Below are 21,332 nucleotides of genomic sequence, written 5' to 3' on the forward strand. Positions count from 1 at the left end.
GCATCTCACTACAGACATTGAATGACGCCAACCTTCTTAGGAAGTACAGTCGACTCTGTGCCTTCCTGCACAAGGCATCTGTGTTGGCAGTCCAGTCTAGCTTCTCGTCTAACTGTACTCCCAGATACTTGTAGGTCTTAACCTGCTCCACACATTCTCCATTAATGATCACTGGCTCCATATGAGGCCTAGATCTCCTAAAGTCCACCACCATCTCCTTGGTCTTGGTGATATTGAGACGCAGGTAGTTTGAGTTGCACCATATCACAAAGTCCTGTATCAGTTTCCTATACTCCTCCTCCTGTCCATTCCTGACACACCCCACTATGGCCGTGTCATCAGCGAACTTCTGCACATGGCAGGACTCCGAGTTATATTGTAAGTCTGATGTGTACAGGGTGAACAGGACCGGAGAGAGTACGGTTCCCTGCGGCGCTCCTGTGCTGCTGACCACCGTGTCAGACTTACAGTCTCAACTACTAAGCGGGAGATGAGGGTGATTATTATTTCAAAAAGCGCAGATTCCCTGGAGTTCACTCCCAGAGAGAACTGGAGGCTGGGCTGAGGTTGAGCTGGTCAGATTGTTCGTCTTGGATTTGAACATTTCAGAGGAAGTAGAGGAACATGCGGGAGGGGCTGTGTGGCTGACTATTCCCGTCTCTCGTCTTCCCCCTGCATCTCATTGCTACCATCAGGGAGGAGGCACAGGAGCCTGAAGGCACACACTCAATTTTCAGGAACAGCCTCTTCCTCATGTACGCAACTTCAACGTTTTGTTAGTTCTTTTTTGCACTGGTTATTTAATTTATTTTTAAGAAAGTATTTCTTACTGTAATTTATAGTTTTGTTATTATAATGTACTGCTGTCACAAAACAGATTCCATGACATACCGCATGTCAGTGATATTAAACCTGATTCGGATTCACTATTTCAAAACTAAATTTGTAAAATGAAAGAGCAGTATTAAATCGCAGAATGACGATTCACCTTAATTCTCAATTATGGTCTCGGCTGTACCTTCTTCCCCACTGCCATCAGGTTGTTCAACTGACCAAAAAACCTCAGACTGTTTGTCCTTCAACTTTCACATATGTCATGATGTTATGTTTGTTTATTATGTCAAGTAAGCTATGTCTGTTTTATGTTCATTTAAATTTATGTTTGTCATGGGACAACCAAAATATACAAAATGTTTGCAATGGCAGCTTAAATTGTTTGGGACAGACTAGATGGGCCAAAGGGCCTATTTCTGTGCTGTGCTTTTCTATGACTCTCTGTTTGCAATGTGCTGTGCTACTGCAGAAGGAAAAAAGCTAATTTGTCATTGGAATTTTGTAGCCTGGGTGCGTATACCCTTAGCAATGAACGTGAAGTTGTTCTTTTTTAATTAAAGGTGCAGTCAGGTTAGATTGTTGAAAGGTCTCGATACAGTGGAGAGGGTGCTGAAGGCATGAGACCAGAAGGCATGGGTTCAGAATAAAGGGATATCCCTTTACAATAGAGATCAGAAGGAATTTCCTTAGCCAGAGAGTGGTGAATCTGTGGAATTCAATGCCACAGACGGTTGTGGATATATTTAAAACGCAGGTTGATAGGTCATTAATTCGTAAAGGTTTTGGCAAGAAGGTGTGAGAATAGGGTTGAGAAGGAAAATAAATCAGCCATGATTGAATGGTAGAGCAGACACAATGGACTGAATGGCCTAACTCTGCTTCTATGTCTTAAGGTCTTTTGATTGTAGGATTTTCTTTTAAACCCTTATTGAAAGTGAGACAAGCGAGACATTTTCCATCCCTCGCAGCTCCCTGTGCTGAGGAACAGGTGGGTGTCTAGTGCTGTGTGGCTTTGCTTCTCTGAGATCATTCAGCAACTATTTTGTAACAGGAGCTGTAGATTTTTTCCACTCTGTTTGCTCCTCACTGTCCTGTAGTGTGTTTCCCGAGCAACTTGTCACAATGGCGCAGCAGAAATTGAGAGCTGTGGGAACAACCAGCGAGAAGCAAACATTATATCCCTTTGTTCCCTTGTGCATCCTTGTCAGAAAGCATCTGGTGAGTTGTATTAGCTACCTTGTGAACTGAACAGCGCTCACCGCCAGCAGGAGCCCATTTACACTTTCACCAACTCACACAAGCTGCTGCCGTTGCACGAGATTCTCTATGAAGTACAGAATTAGAAACACCAGTCACACTCCTTGGAGCAGGGAACTTGGGGGATGTAGTATCCACGCCTGAACCACGAGACTTTCCCCAAGCAGTAAGGCTGATCAACACCGCCAAGCACTGACCCACCCCTCCGCCACGACTTTATCATTTCCTGTCAGAATCACCTTGTGTACAGACACTCCTGTGCCTTGTGTCACCTTATGGACATACAATCAATCTATGCATATGAGCTACCTTATGTATTATATATTTATTGTGTTTTTTTTATTATTGTGTTCGTTTTTTTGTACTACACTGGATCCACAGTAAAACTTATTTTGTTCTCATTTACTTTTGTGTACTGGAAACGATATTAAACAGTCTTGCATCTTGAATATTGAAATACAGTATAATTTATGAAAACTATACATAAACTAAGACTGACAAACAACCAATGTGCAAGAGAATAGATATTATGTAAATACAGATAAATAAATAAGAAATGATCTTGAAAGGAGAGTTAATAGAGGGCTACAAAATTACAACATAGAATGTACAACACAGCAATAGGCCTTTTGGCCCACAATGTTGGGTGGAACAAATTTAGTTAGTAATCAGATGCTCAATTGAACTACGGTAATCCCATTTGCCAGCACAATGCCCATAGCCTTTGATTTCCTGCACGTTCGTATGCCTCTCTAAGATCCTCATGAACACCTCCAGCGTATTTGCCCCCAGCGTCACCCCAGGCTGTGTATTCTGCTATAGTGGGCTGTATCTAAAATAACAATGAGTCAGAGTACAGGAAGGAGGTAGAGAGCTTAGCAACATTGTGCCGTGACAACAATCATTCCCTCAGAGTCAGCAAAACCAAAAGAGCTGGTTGTCGACTTCAGGGTGGGGAGGGGTGCGCGGTGTGCATGCTCCTGTTTATATCAATAGTTCTGAGGTTGGGAGGGTTGAGCCTTTCAAGTTCCTAGACGTGGGCATCACCACTAGCCTGTTCTGGTCCAACCCTGTAGATACCAAGGCCAGGAAAGCTCACCAACACCTCTACTTCCTCAGGTGGCTAAAGAAACTTGGCATGTCCCTGTCGCCCCTCACCAATTTTTTTTGATGTAGCGTAGGTATCTTCCTATCTGGCTGCTTCATGGCTTTGGTATTGCAACTGTTTTACCCCTGAACACACAAAACTGCACAGAGTTGTGGACACATCTCAACACATCATAGGAGCAAGGATGCGATGCTGAAGCTTTATAAGGCTTTGGTCGGACTGCACTTGGAGTATTGTGAGCAGTTTTGGGCCCCTTATCTAGGAAAAGATGTGCTGGGATTGGAGAGGGTTCAAAGGAGGTTCAGGAGAATGATTCTGAGAATGAAAGGGTTAACATATGAAGAGCATTTGATAGATCTGAGCCTGTACTGGAGTTGAAAAGAATGAAAGGGGATTATATTGAAAGTGGATGTGGAGAGGATTTTTCCTATAGTGGGGGAGTCTCAGACCAGCGGGCACGGCCTCAGAATAGAGGGATGTCCACTTACAGCAGAGATGAGAAAGAATTTCTTTTGCCAGAGGGTGGTGAATCAGTAGAATTCATTGCCACAGATGACTGTGCAAGCCTAGTCATTGAGTATATTTAAAGCAGAGGTTAATAGATCCTTGGTTAGTTAGGGTGTTATGGTTTACGGGGAGATGGGACTGAGAGGGAAGACGGATCAGCCATGATGGAAAGGCAGATGGGCTGAATGGCCTAATTCTGCTCCTCTGTCTTATGGTCTTATTGTAACCAGCATCCCCTCTATGGACGCTGTCTACACTTCTTGCTGCTGCAGTAAAGCACCCAGCATAATCAAAGAACACACCCACCTTGGAGATTCTGTCTTCTCCTGACGTCCCCTCCCTTCGGACTGAAAATATAAAAGCTGGAAAGCAAATGCCACCAGGCTTCCATCCCACTGTTATTGGACTATTGAATGGTCCCTTGGCACGACTATTGACCACACAATTCTAATTCGTTGTGACCTTGCTCCTCGCTGTCTGCCTGCTCTGCACTTCGTCTGTAACTGTGACCCTTCATTCTGCATTGTTATTGTTTTTCCTTGTTCTGCCTCAAAGCACTGTGTAATCAAAGTTCAAAGTAGGTTCATTATCAAAGCATGTAAACCTTGAGATTCATCTTCTTGCAGGGACCCACAGGAGAACAAAGAAATACAGTACAATCCGCAATAAAAACAAACACACGCACACAACAAAGACCGACGAATATCCAATGTGTGGAAGAGGGGAATTGTGACAGTAATTTAAAAAAAATAACACTGAGAACATAAGCGGCAGAGTCCCAGTAAGTGAGTCCACACGCTGTGGGGTCAATTCAGCGCCGAGGCAAATGAAACCGGTTCAGAAGCCCAGTGGCTGAGGGCAACAACCGTTCCCCAGTCTGACGGTGTGGTTTCCAAGACCACTGCACCTCCTGCTTGATGGTAGTAGTGAGGAGAGAGAGAGGTGACTCAAGGGCAGGCAGACGGGACGGGCTCCGGTGGTGGGGGGGGGGGGCGGGATCTTGGCTGGCATGAAGTAGTGGGGATGAAAATTGGTTCATTTTCTGCTCTCGGTCCTTGATGCTTTAATCTGACTTGAAGTCAGCCATTGTGCACTCTGTCTGGTGATAGCTAACCTTTGACTGCTTCAAGGTGCTGTGCCTGCATCCTGAAAGTTAAGTTCACCGACTCCTTCAGCAGCTCGCAAAATCACTGGTTCATTTACGTGGTTCAAAAGTACGTATTTTAAAGGGAATTTACAAGGCTGCAGATTGCTGGAGCATAGTTCAAAAGAGGTATATCTAGTAGTTTTGCTTGCTGCCTGCATAGCATCGCCGTATATCACCCAGCGCTATCTTAGGTTTAATGTTAATGAATTGATCAGTATGAACAATATGGAAAACAAGCGTTTCACCATATCTTAGTACATGTGTCAATCATAGAGCGATACCTTGGGGAAAAATTGGTGAGAATTCGAAGTTCTAGATTGTAGAAAAAGATTGAGGTGTGGCTGATGTTTAAATGAAGTGGCAAATCAAAAATTGAAAAACTGAAGTGAAGTCAGCTGGGGGGGGAGGGGGGAGAAACGCACTCAGTGACCAGAAAAGGTCTATCTAAAGAGCAAGGTTGTAGGACGTAACAAAGGAAATTTGAAACTACCAGAAAGAGGGGAGGGATGGTTGGTGAAGACAGTTAATACTGGAAATATGAGGTACAAGACTACAGCATTTTAGATTATTTGAAATTGTTGAATTCATTGAGTGCAGAAGGTTATGGTCTTGAAGCTGGAAAATGAGGTGCTACTCATTTGGTTTACATTGAAAGTTTATTGAAATAATGCTCAAAGTTGAACAGTTCAAAGCTCAAAGTAAATATAGTATTGAAGTATATATATATATATATATATATATATATATATCTATATATAACCTGATACTACCCTGGGATTTATTTTATTGCGGGCATTCGCTGTAAATATAAAGAAATCAATGAAAAACTGCATTTAAAGACGGACAAACAACCAATGTGTAAAAGACAACAAATTGTACAAATACAAAAAGAAAAACAAAATAATAATGTAAATCAATAAGTAATTTACACTGAGAAGATGAGTCATAGAGCCCTTGAAAGTGAGCCCATAGATTGTGGAATCACTGCGGGTCAATGTTGGAAGGAGTAAAGAATTAAAGGTATAAGTAACCCTTGACCTGTGAACTAAATGGAGGTGTTGGATACTGATGTTTTTGTACCCAAAGGTTTTTCAGAAATCAAGAATGAGGCAGAAAGCTTAATTGCTTACATGCATCTGATTAAGTGATACAATGGGGGAAATGAATAAGAAAGAGGAGGCGAGAGAACAAAGAAAAACGCAGTTGTGGCCTTCCCTCACTTCCCGTAGTAACCTGAGGTATATCCTGTCCAGCCCTGGGAACTTGTCAGTCTGAATGTTTTTCAAAAGTTCCAGCACATCTCTTTCTTAATGTTGACATGTTCCAGGATGTCAGCCTATTCCACGCACAAAAATACCGAAGCAAAATATTCATTAGGGATCTCCCCCTACCTCCTCCGACTCCACAAGTTTCCTCTTTAATCTCTGATCTGTCGTACTCTGACTCTAGTCTTCCTCCTGTTCTTCAAGTTGGTGTAGAACACATTGAGGTTTACCTTAATCCTACTCTTCAAGGCCTTCACATGTTCCTTTCTAGCTCTCGTAAATCCATTCTTAAGCTCCCTCCTGGCGAGAAGACATAACTTAAGGAGCTAAAAGACTACTCAAAGAGCTCATAAACATTAAATACCCCTTTGTACTGTGATTTGGTGAATCCTGATAACAGAGAATGAGATTCTTCTTAGCCAGTTTCTCAGGATGAAGGGTGGCTTGCTTTATTCCATTTCTTTCTGTCGAGGTGTTCAATAGACAAGATGGGTATCACAAAATCTTCCACATATGATAGAAGTTGAATGAGAAGTGATATTTTCCATCCGCTGTTTATGCAGGGTTTTTATGTGGTCTTGATTCATGAACATTTATGTTTGCAATTCCACCCATCTCCATTTTCAGCAGTGACCGGACAAAAAAGTTGAATTTTCTTTCACTATGCATGAAGAGCTTGGTATGGTGCGTGTTTTAGGAACCTGGTGTCAGGCACTGTGATCTGCCAACAGGGTGAACTCAGTATAACTAGGTCCTCTTCATTGAGGATGTGGCTTTACTTATCCTTCCAATGAATTTAGAGGATGTAGGTACTGTGGAAAAGTCTAAGGCATCCCTAGCTCTCTCTCTCTCTATATATATATATGAAAATGATGATCATATGATAGAATTCATGTGTGGTTTGAGAGGGAGAAGCTAAAATATGATGTATGAGTGTTAGAGTGGAGTAAAGGGAATCACAGAGGTATGAGAGAGGAACTGGCTAAAGTTGATTGGAAGGGGACACTAGCAGGGATGAAGGCAGACCAGCAATGTTTGAGTGTTTGAAGCTTCTGGGAGTAATTCAGAAGGCGCAGGATAGATACATCCTGAAGAAGAAGCATGCTAAAGGAAAAATGATGCAACCATAGCTGAAAAGGGAAGTCAAAGACAGTATGGAAGCAAATGAGTAGGCACAAAATAGAGCAAACAAAAAGTGGGAAGCTAGTAAAATTGGGAAGCTTATAAAAACCAACAAAGGGAAAGAGGAAAGATGAAATATGAAGGTAAGATGGCCAACAATATAAAAAATTACACCAAAAGTTTTTCTCAGATGTATAAAGTGTAAAAGAGAGGCAAGAGTGCATACTGGATGACTGGAAAAATGCTGCTGAAGAGGCAATAATGGGAACCAATTAATATGATAGACAAACTCAACGTATTTTCCATCATTCTTCACTGTGGAAGAAAACAGCAGTATGCCAGAAAATTTGAGTGTCAGGGCCAGAAGTCACTATAGTTGCTGGAGTTCAGACAAATGGGAGAGGGGGGGAGTGGATTTCATTGAAATAAAATTGACCTTTTTGAAAGACCTAGATAGAGTGGATGTGGAGAGGATATTTCCAGTAGTGGGGAGAATATAGGACCAGATGGTATCATCTCAGAATAGTAGGCCGTCCCATTAGACCAGAGATGAGGAGGAATTTTATTAGCCAAAGGGTGGTGAATCTGCGACACTCATTGCCACAGATGGCTAATAAATCAGTCATGATTGATTGGTGGATTAGAGTTGATGGGCTGAATGGAGTAATTCTGCTCCAATATATCTTATTGTCCTCATACGCCGACAAGAGATAACACTAATTCCACTGACAACAATTAACCTATCAGGTAGCTTGCTACTGAAAGCTAAGAAGTTTCTGGAAAAATACAGAAGCTAATGTACCGTAATTACCAGCAAATTTACTGAACAATTACATGCATATATGTGATTATATAAAAATACCAGCAAGCATAATTAAACTTCAAGAAAAATACCAATTCTACACATTAATCCAACAGAGGTTACCTTCGTTGTGAATTTACTATTTCAGTAATATTTGAGTAATTTTGTATATTTATTGGTTGGTTAAGCATTCTTTGTTTTTTTTTACATAATTCATTACAAGTTACATGTAACCCTCGCCGAACAGCGAGCTGGACACTGGCCCTGACACTCCGAGCTTATTGAGGCCTTTGATGAAGGGAGGCGATAAGAGGGATGGTATTGTGTGAGAAGGAACTGTGGGAAAGAGATGATGTGCTGTTGGAGATGGAAGAGGGGACCAGAGAATCTCAGGAGAAATAGTTTTGGAGAAGTGTACTGTGTAGATGTTGGTGTGTCCTTTTCCTCCTACTCTGTGTGTGCATTCCACCTGCACACCATTGTCAGGACAAAGGCCCGGTTTAGGCCATGAATACCGTCAGTGATATCATTCAAGCAATATTTACTCAGCGTTGCACAGACAAGGTGGAATTTTAGAACTTGACGAGCCCGCTGAGACAAAGTGTCCTGAGTGAATGAGTTTGTGGAAGCCAGTAAAACATGTGTTATGAAGCAACTGTGTGCCAGGATAGAAAACCAGCAGCAGATGGACAATCTTTTCAAATGTTTCCACCGATCTCTGAAAGCTGCTTTTCCACGTCACTTAACGGGCCTAAGAATTTTCCGGGTGCACTACAGCTTTTCTCTGTTCTAAATAATCAGACTTCTGGCTTTCGGGTGTGTGGCCTATTGAAGGTAACTTCTTCCCTAGTTAGCAAGCGTTTTGGTGCCAGAAGGCTCATGGGCAAGCTCAGAGGCGGAAAAGAAAGCACCAAGGTGATCACTGGGGTCTTCCTTCCCCTTATTTGCCACATTTACTAGGCCTGAAGCATTGCTGAGGATCCCCACCACCCATCCCACAACCTCCTTGACCCACTACCATCCAAATGGGGGTACACAAGCATCAGGACTGGGACTGCCAGACCGAGCAACAGCTTCTTCCCTCAGGCAGTGTGGCTGATGAATACACTGCCACCATCGAGGTCTCGCCACTAGGGCGAGTTGTTTACTGGTTCCTGTTTATCTGTGCTGCACATGGCATGCACACTGTTTTTATTAATTTATTGGCAATATTTTGTTCTATGTGCTGTGTGTAATAGGCTTTGTGGGTGCACTGTGGTCCGGACGAACGTTGCTTTGTTTGGTACAATCAGATGACAGTAATTTGAACTCGAAATTGTACTTGTGTACAGGCCACAGTTGTTTCGCTTTGTTGATCTGCGCCTCTTTTTCTTGTTCTCCAGGTTCCCTGGCCTTTCCCTTGGAGTCAGTCCCCTTTCTTCTCAGGCCTTAAGATAGAGATTAGGTTTATTTGTCACATGTACATCGAAACATACAGTGAAATGCATTGTTTGAGTTTAGAACTCATGTAGACCACAGTTATGCTGTGAGCAGACCACCACGTTTCTAGTTCCAATATAGCGTGCCCATAACTTACCGAACCTAACCTGCACATCTGTAAAATGTAGGATGGAACTGAGCACCCGGAGGAAACCCATCCAGGCTTGGGAAGAATGTACAAGCTCCACACAGGCAGTGGCAGGAATTGAACCCTGAACGCTGGAGCTGTAAAGCCGTGCACTAGCTGCTACGCTACTGTGCTTGCCTGTTGTCTTCTCCACTGATCATCTTACATCCTCCTATCTTTCACACTTCCCAAACTCGGTACTGCTCCCCACTGCTCTCTCCACATTCTCCCCCTCTGCCAGAGAGAAGGCTTTAGTGTACAGGACGGGGCTTCGGTTGTCTGCGATAGAACATGGTCTCTTCAATCCAGCTGAAACAGGCCTCGGGAACTGTGTTTCCAAAACAGCTGAGGTGACACTTTATCTGTCAGGACCTTCTACTGTATCAGGTGCTCATGGTTTGAGCCTCCTCTACATCGGTGAGCCCCGATGTAGATTGGGGGGCCGTTTTGCCGAGCACCTTGGTTCTGTCTTCTGCAAAAGGCAGGATCTCTCGGTACCTACTCATTTTAATTTGACTTCCCGTTTCTATTCCGGTGAAGCTCAACTGCTACAATGAGGCCAAACTCAAGCTGAGGGAGCAACGCATCATATTCTGTCTAGGTGACCTCCAGCCTGATGGCATGAACATCAATTTCTCCAGCTTTTGGTAGTTGCTCCTCTCCGTCTTCACGATTTCTTTTCATTCACCATCGGTGGTCTCTTCTCACCTCTCCTTCCCACCAGGCAGAAAGTACAAAAACCTGAAAGCATGTACCGTGGGGCTGAATGTCAGCTTCTACGTCTCTGTCATAGAACTATTGAATGGTTCCCTGGTACGATTAGGTGGACTCTTGACTTCACAATCTACCCCATTATGATTTTACATCTCACTGTCGACCCGCACTGCACTCTCTCTGTAGCACTAACACTTTATTCTGCATTGTCTTATCGTTTAACCTTGTACCACCTCAATCCATGTGTAAAAGAATTGATTGTCTGCAAGGAAGTTTTGCACTGTACCTCGCTCGACAGTACGTAACAGTAATAAGAAGTACCGCGGACGTGCTATGTTGTCGCTGGACTGTGTGGTGACACATGCGGCTGCCCTCAGCGCAACCCGAGTTTGTGTTGGTCGTTAACACGTTTCACTGTACATTTCCATGCACACGTATGTGGTGAAAGGTTAAATATGTAAAGGGAACCTATGGGGGAAGTTCTGAGCTGCCAGCGGGAGTGAGGACGTGTGCCTGAATGCAGCGTTTAAGAGTTTGGATAAGTAACTGGATGGGAGGGGTATGGTGGGCTGTGGCACAGGTGCAGGTTGAAGGGACCAGACAGCATAACAGTGCGGCACAGACAAGATGGACTGAAGGGCCTGTTCCTGTTCTGTGGTGCTCTATATGTTAAACTAAAATGAGTCTGAAATCTGAACTCTGAAACTCGGGCTCCGGGAACTGCTCTTATTCTTTGCTGTTCACTCAGGTAGTTCCAGGTGCTGCATGCCTTGGGTTGGGATTACCTGTGCCACTGACTAGTGTATTGCAGTCCCTCTCTCAGGGGATTACCTGTACACTGACTAGTGTATTGCAGTCCCTCTCTCAGGGGATTATCTGTGCCACTGACTAGTGTATTGCAGTCCCTCTCTCAGGGGATTATCTGTGCCACTGCCTAGTGTATTGCAGTCCCTCTCTCAGGGGATTATCTGTGCCACTGCCTACATTGTCTTGGGTCATTTCGAAAACTTGTTGCAGTTGCTCACTGGCAAAGGAGCTCGTTTGTTGTGGACCGTGATGCTGCCCGGTGCAGGAAGGCGTTTGAGTGGCAGCGCCAAGGCAGTGTTCAGTCAGGCAGTGAGCGATTATCTTGGGACGTTCCTCTTGCGATTGCGTGACCTTATTGGGCATTGGTAACGAGGAACGCTGCAAATCCAGTTCACTGGTTTATTAGTGAGACCGCCGGCAGGGCCCTGCATGGTTGCAGGAGAAGCCAAGGCCCCATGCCGCGGTCTTGCCTGCTGCAGCCATCCGGGAGGGGAGATGCCAGCGGCAGTGTGATGCTGTGTCAGTGCTAGATTGGGGGCCAGCCCCTTTCGTTGGTGCTGCACTCTAGTGTTCCTTTGGCAGAAGATGACTGGATTGTGTGCGTGCGTCTATCTGTTGACTGCTAAGAACTGTTGGCTCTTCCTGACAACATCCATGCATTATCAATTTACAGGACAATGCCGCTCAGGGACTTGGGCTGTATATGTGAAGTTCAAAGTTTGAAGTTAATTTGTTAGCAAAGTACATGCATCCAGAGGCCACTCTATTAGGTAGTTGTATTTCTTTTAGTATTTGTACAATTTGTCATCTTTCGCACATTGGTTGTTTGTCTGCCTTACTCTGTGTGCAGTTTTTCATTGATTCTAAATTTTTTAAACCTATTGTGAGTACCCACAAAAAAAAATCCCTGTATAGTATATGGTGACATAAATGTACTCTGATATTACATTTTCTTTCAAAAGATTGGATTTGTGGGAAGCAGAACAGAGACGACAATTCAGTTTTAGCAGTTTAACTCAGCATTCTCCTATCGAGCAGAAGATACAAAAGCCTGAAAATATGTCCCACCTGGCTCAAAGATAACTTCCATCCCACTGTTATTAGACTCTTGAACAGACCTTTTACATGATAAGATGGATTCTTAGCCTCACAATCTATCTTGATAATGATCTCATCCGCCTGCACTTTCTCTGTAGCTGTTACCCTTTATTCTGCATTGTTATTCCTTGCCTTATTCTACCTCAATGCACTCTGTAATGATTGGATCTGTATGAACAGTATGTGAGACAAGATTTTCTTTGTGTCTTGGTACATGTAACAATAATACATTAATTCCAATATCATTGCACCATTTCTATTTCAGATTTTAAGCTTCATCATTTTTTGTTTTCTGTCTCTTATTTTTAATACATTTTTATCACTTTAAAAAAAAAGTTGCACAGTGTTTTAAAGGTCAGAATTTGATTGAAGGATTTGGATGATTTTGCCTTCTGTTCATCATCGAGTCTTCATTGAGGGGTCGCCAGTGGAAAGGGTGACCAGCGTTAAGTTCCTGGCTGTCAACATCTCTGAAGATTTATCCTGGTCCCAACATACTGATGCAATCATAAATATGGCCCGCTAGTGGCAACATTTCATCAGGAGTTTGAGGAGATTTGGCACGTCAGCAAAGACTAGCAAATTTTGAGAGAATAGAGTGCATTCTGACTGGTTCCATCTGTGCCTGGTACAGAGGTGTCCATGCACAGGATCAAGAAAAACTGCAGAAAGCTTTAAATGCAGCCAGCTCCATCATGGGCCCTACCCTCTCCAGTATCAAGGATATCTTCAAAAATAAATGGCTCAGGAGGGCAGCATCTGTCATTAGGAACCCCTGTCACTCAAAACATGCCCTCTTCTCATTACTAACTGGAGGTGCAGGAGGCTAAAGACACACACTGTACATTATAAGAACAACTTCTGAACAGACCGTGGCCACATGAACACTACCTCACGTTTCTGAGTTCTTGTCTTGCACTACTTACTTTTTTAAAAATATTTCTCATTGTAAAGTAGAATTTGTTTAAAATGTATTGCACTGTACAGCTGCCACAGAACAGCAAATTTCACGACTTACGTCGGTCGGTAGTGATAAACCCGATTCGGATTCTGTTTCCGGGCAAAACAGTTCTTTAAATTTTATGTTTGCTGCTAAATACTTTCAGGGCATTGATGTCCACGTGTGAATGTCACAGATAAACGAGGTGTAAGGCATTGTATTGAAGATTTCAGTCGGAGTCACCACAGCTGTGTGGCTGTGAATGTTTCTGCACATTTGTGTACCGCTGTGAAATGGAGACAGACTCTCCTATGGACGGTCTCAAGCCCAGCTGCAAAAGGAGGAGGGTTGAGCGTGGGGATAGGAACCCCATCCCATAAAAATCCAGTGCTACAGAAATACCAGCAGAAGTTCCAAAGGCCTCCTCACTGGTAGAGGAAGGATCTTCACATCGAAGATGTATGAAGTCATGTGGTGAAAGTGGAAGCTATAGAGCTGGTCAGGAAGGATCTTCTATCAACCTTCTATTGGCTTAGGACTGAGGACTCTGGCAAGCTGCTATTGGCTGCCTATGCCCTAATAGGGGCGATGGACTTAAGGAGAAGAAAATGAAGACCGTGAGAAATCCAAAATGGGGGGGGGGGGATATGCGCTTTCAATTACTGAGCAAATCTCTGAAAGCATGATGCGGGCTAATGTTTAAGTTATGTTACATGTTATTGTCAAATATCCAAAAAGCCCAGGAGGTGATGAGAATCATGCCAGATTTCAGATACAGTAAGACGTGAATTTATTGAAATTCTTTGAGGGGGTAGTGAGTATGCTGCAGAGAACGGTCCAGGGGACATACTTTCACTGGAATGCTGGAAAGTGTTTTCACGTTGAGAAATTTACAGATTACATTTATTGGATTATGGCATTTCAGCTTGCTGCAGAGTTCACCATCGTCAATTTGAGACTTTTATTTGCTTTGAATTATCTGTGAATTCATATGGAAATGTTTAATTAATTAATTAAAATGACAGAAAAGCCTCTTTCAGCTGAAATAATTAAATCAATGGATTATCGGTATTACTTCTCATTGGTTTTAGAGGAAAGGATTAACTGGGGGAAGAGAATATGTAGCTCAAGGAGAAAGTAAGTTACACTTGCTGTATTTAATGTTGTTTATGGGTATTTATTTTGAGAAATCAGTTTTTAACTGTTGAGAAAATGTGGAGTACGTGTAGTAAATTCATATTTCTGATGATTTCTGCTGTTTTGCTGATCTAGACAGTCAAGATATTCCACAAGATGAAGCATGCAAAGGAAATAGATTAACTAAGTCCATAAGACATGGGAGCAGAGTCTGCTCTGCCATTCCATCATGGCTGATTTATTATCCCTCTCAACCCCATTCTCCTGCCTTCTTTCTGTAATCTTTGACACTCTGACTGACAGATAGTCGGTATTTCGGGCCAAGATCCTTCTTCAGCACTGACACTTTACTAATATGTCTGTTTGATCTTGGTTTTCTGGTCAGTTTATTATAAGCAGTATGTGGGAGGTTTAGAGAGGGTGAAGAGGAGATTTAAAAGGATGCTGCCTGGATTAGAGAGCATGACTTATGATGACAGGTTGAGCGAGCTCGGGCTTTCTTCTCTGAAGCAAAGGAGGGTGAGCAGTGACTTGATAGAGGTGTACAACATAATTGAGTGACAGCCGGAGACCTTGTCCCAGGATGGAAATGGCTAATACAAAGGGGAACATATAGGGGGCCTTGAGAGTTAGTGCTTTTACACAAAGAGTGGTGAGTATGGGGGATGCACTGCCAGGGGTGGTGGGGAGGCAGATACATAAGGTACATTTAGATAGACACATGGATGACAGAAAATGGAGGGTTATGTGGGAGGGAAGGGTTAGGCTGACCGGAGTAGAAAATAGCACGTTACAGCACAGTACAGGCTCCTCGGCCCACGATGTTGTGCTGACCTTTTAACCTACTCTGAGATCAATCTAACCCTTCCCTCCCACATAGCCGTCCAGTTTTCTGCAATCTGTTTACCTACCTGAGATTTTCTTAAATATCCCTGATGTTTCTGTCTCTACCACCAGCCCTGGCAGTGCGTTCCGTGCGCCCAACACTCTCCGTGTAAAATAACTTGTCTCTGGCATCCCCCTTTTACTTTCCTCCAGTCATCTTAAAATTATGCCCCCACATATTAGACATTTCCACCATGGGAAAAGTAGTCTCTGGCTATCCAATTGATCTGTGCCTCTTATCATCTTATACACCTCTACCGAGTCACCTCTGACCCTCACTTGCTCCAAAGAGAAAAGCTGAATTTTACTCAACTTGTCCTCATTAAACATGCTCTTTAATCCAGGAGCATCCTGCTCCTTTGCACCCTCTCTAAAGCTTCTACAGCCTTCCTGTAATGATGCAACCAGAAATGAACACAATGTTCCAAGTGTGGTCTAACAAGAGTTTTATTGAGCTGCAACATTACCTCGCGGCCCTTGGAACTCAGCCCCCCCCGCCCCCCAGCTAATGAAGGCCAACACACCATATGCCTTCCTAACAACCCTCTAACCCACCCACTAACCCAATTCTCCACCACCACTACTTCGTCATCTACTTCCAGTCACCGCCTGTGCCTAGTGTCACTTTATAGACATACAATCTACGTACATAAACTATCTCACGTATTAATATTTATTGTGTTTTTTATTATTATGGTATTCTTTATCTTATTGTGTTTGTTTTATGCTGCATCAGATCTGCATAACAATTATTGTGTTCTCCTTTACACTTGGGTACCTGAAATGGCATTAAACACTCTTGAATCTTGAATCCTGAATCTATTAACTTGTACGACAACTTTGAAGGATCTCTGAACGTGGTCTCGGAGATTCCCCACAGTGTTAAGAATCCTGCCTTTAATCCTGTGTCCTGCCTTCAAATTGGACCATCCAAAATGAATCACTTTACACATTGGAAGTTTTATAGAGAGACTATAGATCTGGGTCCTCAGCCCATTGAGTCCATGTTCGGTATCACCCACTGACCCTATAGAAATCCCATTTTCTTTTTACTCTCTTCATATTCTTATCAACTTGTCCTAGATTCTGACACCTCGACTACACACTAGGAGTAAGTTACTGTACTACAGCCAATTCACATCTTTGGGATGAGTCAGGAAACTGGATCAGCTGGAGGAAACACACGAAGTCCGAGGGAGAACATACAAACTCCACGCAGTGAGCAGGGGTTGGCGCTGAGAAGCATGCTCTCTACCCACTGTGCCACTTCCCTCTTACAATATGATTGCTGTTTTGCACTCTATACCTCTGTGCAAATGTGCTGTTGAACAGAATGCTATGTCATTCCTTCCAATTCACAATGACAATATAATGCCAATTGGTAAGTTTATAATTATAGGAGCACTAATGGATAAATCTTTGCATTTTGTATCCCAGTTTAAAGCAGGGAATTGATGAATTAATAAAAATCTCTGAAATGATTGTTTCTGTAGTTATCTATGGCATACATTCAGTGCCCACTTTATTAGGTACACCTGTACATTAGGTCGTTAATGCAAATATTTAATCAGCCAATTATGTGGCAGTAACTCAATGCATAAAAGCATGCAGACGTGGAAAAGAGGTTCAGGTGTTGTTAAGACCAAATTTCAGAATGGATAAGAAATGTGATCAAAGTGACTTTGACTGTGGAATGATTGTTGGTGCCAGACGGGGTGGTTTGAGTATCTCAGAAACTGCTGATCTGGGATTTTCATGCATGACGGTGTCTAGAGAATAGTGCAAAAAACATCCAGTGTGTGGCAGTTCTGTGGGCAAAAATGCCTTGTTAATGAGAGAGGTCAGAGGAGAACGGCCAGACTGGTTCAAGCTGGCAGGAAGGTGACAGTAACTCAAGTAACCACATGTTACAACAGTGGTGTGCAGAAGAGCAACTGTGAATGCACAACACGTCAAACCTTGTAGTGGTTGGGCTACAGCAGCAGAAGACCACAAACATGCACTCACTGGCCACTTTATTAGGCACAGGAGGTCCATTATAAACTGACCACTGAGTGTAAGTTAGGTTACTGAACTTATCTGGATTAACTCATCTTTTTATTAAATATTGGTACTAGTATTGGTTTATTATTGTCACATGTGCCGAGACACAGTGAAAAACTTGTCTTCCATGCTCTTTATGCAGGTCAGATTGTTACACAGTGCATTGAACTGGAACAAGGTAAAACAATAACAAATCAGAATAAAGTGTAAAAGTGAAAAAATGCAGAGCAGGTAAATGATGAAGAACATGATTACGATGAGGTAGATTGTGAGCAGTTACATCCAGCTAAATATTTATGTGTCATGTTCATAAAACATTATCACCACATTTTCTTGATGTACCAAATAAGAAATGTATAAAGATTAATTTAGTAAATTCAGATTTTAAACACAAGAGATTTTGCAAATGTTGGAAATCCAGAGAAACACCTCACAAAATGCTAGAGGAACTCAACAGGTCTGGCAGCGTCTATGGTCAATGATGTAACTTCTGATTTTACCATTAGGATAGTTATGTACTACTGTCACTAACGAGCATTTTCTCCACTCAGGGACAGCGGCAGTGGCCATGGCGGGCATACTGGCAGCTCTCCGCATCACGAAGAACAAGCTGTCAGAACACAAGTTCTTGTTCCAAGGAGCCGGTGAGGTTAGTGTACAGACACCAATCACTGAGTTAACTGATGATAGCTTCAATGAATTAATTAGTCACATATTATTTTTCGTATTCATTACTGCCTTCAGTGAGGATGTATAGGAGCCTAAAGACACACATGCACACACTCAACATTTTAGGAACGACTTCTTCCCCATCACCATCAGATTTATGAATGGTCCACGAACGCCACATTGCTACTTTACTCTCGTTTTGCACTACATATCCTTCTACATGTATTGTTGTAAACTTAGATTAATTTTTATGCACTGTACTGCTGCTGAAAAGCAACTAATTTCATGACTTAAGTCAGTGATAATAAACCTGATTCTGTTTCCAGACACTCTACTGGAGCCCAATCTCCACATTCGCCAAAGCTTACAAAACAATCATTCTCACACTTGTGTGAAACAAAGATCCTCCCGCCACTGTTACTATTCCACCCAACAGCAATGAAGGCCTGAGTAAACACTGGCCACTCTCCGTATCGTGGCAGCTGCCTGTCAATTGAGATCATGATCAAGACTGAAGACTGTTTATTGTCATTCTTCATTGCATGAGTGCAAAGGAGAATGCAAAGATTATTCTGTCTAGGTAGCCTCCAACCTGATGACATGAACATTGATTTCTCCAACTTCCAGTAACTTATACCCCACTCCCTTCCCTCTTCTTCATTTACCCACTCTGGCCTCTTTCCTCTTCTCCAGACCTACCTATCACCTCTCCCTGGTGCCCCTTCTCCTTCCCTTTCTCCCGTGATCCACTCTCCTCTCCTATCAGATTCCTTCTTCTCCAGCCCTTGGCCTTTTCCACCAATTACCTCCCAACTTCTTTCTTCACCCTCCCCTCCCACCCATCTGGCTTCACCTATCACCTTCTAGCTTGTACTCCTTCTGCTACCCCACCTTCTTATTCTGGCATCTTCCCCTTCCTTTCCAGTCCGGACGAAGGGACTTGGTCTGAAACATCGACTGTTGATTCCCCTCCCTAGACGCCTCCTGACCTGCTGAGCTCCTCCAGCAATTTGTGCAATGCTCTGGATTTCCAGAATATCTTGTGTTTGTGAGAATGAAATAATTGTTACTTTGGATCTGACTCAGCATAAATAAACACAATAAGATAAAGAATGTAATAAAACACACAATAAATATAAATACATAAGACAGCTTATATATATATATGTATATAATGTCCAGAAAGTGACACAGGAGTGTCTGTACAAAGGTGACTGACAGGAAATGATAAAATATTGGTGGTGTGGGGGGGGGGGGGGGTTAGGTTAGTGAGAGGAGGTGTTGATCAGCTTTACCACTTGGAGGAAGTAAATGGTTTTGAGTCTGGAGGCCCTGGCCTCCTCCCTCATGGGAGTGGGTGAAACAGTCCATGAGCTGGGTGGATGAGATCCTTCATGATGTTACTGGCTCTTTCTGTATATATGGTGGGTAGCCTGGTGCCAATAATGCATTGTGCAGTATTGACTACCCATTGTAGAACCTTCCTATCCACCCCAGTGTAGTTTCCGTGCCGTGCAGTGATGCAACACGAAAGGTAAAGCACAACCATTTTAATTACGTAGGTTGCCTTCTATGTTAAGGTGAGAGTTGTTTATTTAATTGATTTTTATTTATTTAGAGATACAGTGTAGAACAGACCCTTCTGGGCCAATAAGCTGCACTGCCCAGCAACCCATCTATTTAGCACAATTTACAATGACCAATTAACCTACTAACCAGCATGTCTCCATACTGTGGGAGGAAACCAGAGCACCCGGAGGAAACCCACAGGTTTATGGGGAGAACATATAGACTCAGAATCAGAATCAAGTTTATTATCACCGGCATGTCTGGTGAAATCTGTTTAGCAGCAGCAGTTAAATGCCATACATTATATAGCAGAAAAAAGTAAACATAAATAAATAAGTAAATGAATTACAGTATATGTATATTGAATAGTTTAAAAATTGTACAAAACCAGAAATAATATATACTTTTTGTGAGGTAGTGTTCATGGGTTCATTGTCTGTTTTTGAATCAGATGGCAGAGGGGATAAACTGTTCCTGAATCGCTGAGAGTCCTTATGTATGGTTCTGGAATTGAACTTCGAACTCCAAAACTCCCTGAGTTGTAATAGCACCACGCTAACTGCTACAATACCATGGCACCCCAAATGTTATGTTATAATATATTATGATTTCTTATCAAGGCTATAAAACAAAGAACACAATAGAACCCATTAAAAAAGAAGACCGTCAAACACCTAATGTGCAGAAAAATAAACAAATCTTGCAAACAATAAAAGTAAGCAAGTAACATTCAGAAATGAAGTTCACGAAAGTGGGACCACAGCCACGAAGCCAGTCACAGCTGAACCAAGAGCCGTTTGTTGCAGGCCACAGCCTCTATTCAGCGCAGATATGAGTAAACCTTGCGAGCTGAACAGCGGTCCATCCCTCGCCTCCAGCCCCAACACCCTGACCCTTTTCTATCCGGCCCGGGGCTCAGGTCAGCAAAACAGTGGGTTGTTCCTCGCTCTCAGACCCAGCCCTGCTTCTTTGATATGCTCTCTGGTCTGGGACCCACCACTTTGATTTGGCCTGTACCTGACCTTTCCAATCTGGCAAACTTTCTCTATTGGTTTTCTTTTGCCAACCATCTCACAGCCTGATTCCCGCAAATTCTGGAAAATACGACAAAACTAAATTGTGGCTGTTGTACAAGTTACAACTGGATTGACACAGATTTTCTCAATTTCCTGTGTGCTTGCCTTCCATTTGTATATTCCCAGCAAACAACGAGGTTGATAAGCTCATAAACAATCTGTCAGAATACATAAACACAAGAGATGATGGAAATCTTGAGGAAGACGCAGAAAAAATGCTGGTGCAACTCAGCAGGTCAGACAGCATCTATGGAGAGGAATAAACAGTCAGCTTTTTCAGCCAAGATCCTTCATCAGAACACATGACCTGTTCAGTAAACTATAACATAACAAGTTGGGTTTCAAAACTATTGCCGTATTAGTGAAACTCCTTCCAGTTATTAACACCTATGGCCTTCGCAGAATTGTCCACTCAGCTCCCCTCAGGTTCCCCAGTTTAGACAGTCTGCTTGAAGGGGTACATCTGCCTTCTTGTATCGAGTGACGATATTTTAAGTTTACATGCAATGAAAGTGATTATGTAAAGCGTGAGGAGTAAAGGTGAAATAAATCCCTAATTAAAGTGTTAATCAATAGAAACAAAATGTATGATTTTCTGATGGTGATTTTCTGTAAGCATCAGGAATGTGCTTAGTTTATTAGAACATAGAACATTAGAGCACAGTACAGTCCCTATGCTCACGAGGTTGTGTCCCCACCATCCAGGCTATGCTCTCTCCATCATCAAGGACTCCTACCATCCAGGC

General features: G+C 42.8%; 1 protein-coding gene across 1 annotated transcript in view; it reads left to right on the forward strand.

Moving 5' to 3' along the window:
- Positions 1-21,332, forward strand: part of me1 (malic enzyme 1, NADP(+)-dependent, cytosolic) — a 404,589-nt gene that overhangs the window by 296,333 nt on the left and 86,924 nt on the right. The window contains exon 8 of the mRNA XM_073055771.1: positions 17,824-17,921. Coding sequence (XP_072911872.1) covers positions 17,824-17,921 — 98 coding nt within the window. The remainder of the gene's footprint in view (positions 1-17,823; positions 17,922-21,332) is intronic.

Source organism: Hemitrygon akajei, chromosome 9 (assembly GCF_048418815.1).
Source record: "Hemitrygon akajei chromosome 9, sHemAka1.3, whole genome shotgun sequence".
Lineage (NCBI taxonomy): Eukaryota > Metazoa > Chordata > Chondrichthyes > Myliobatiformes > Dasyatidae > Hemitrygon > Hemitrygon akajei.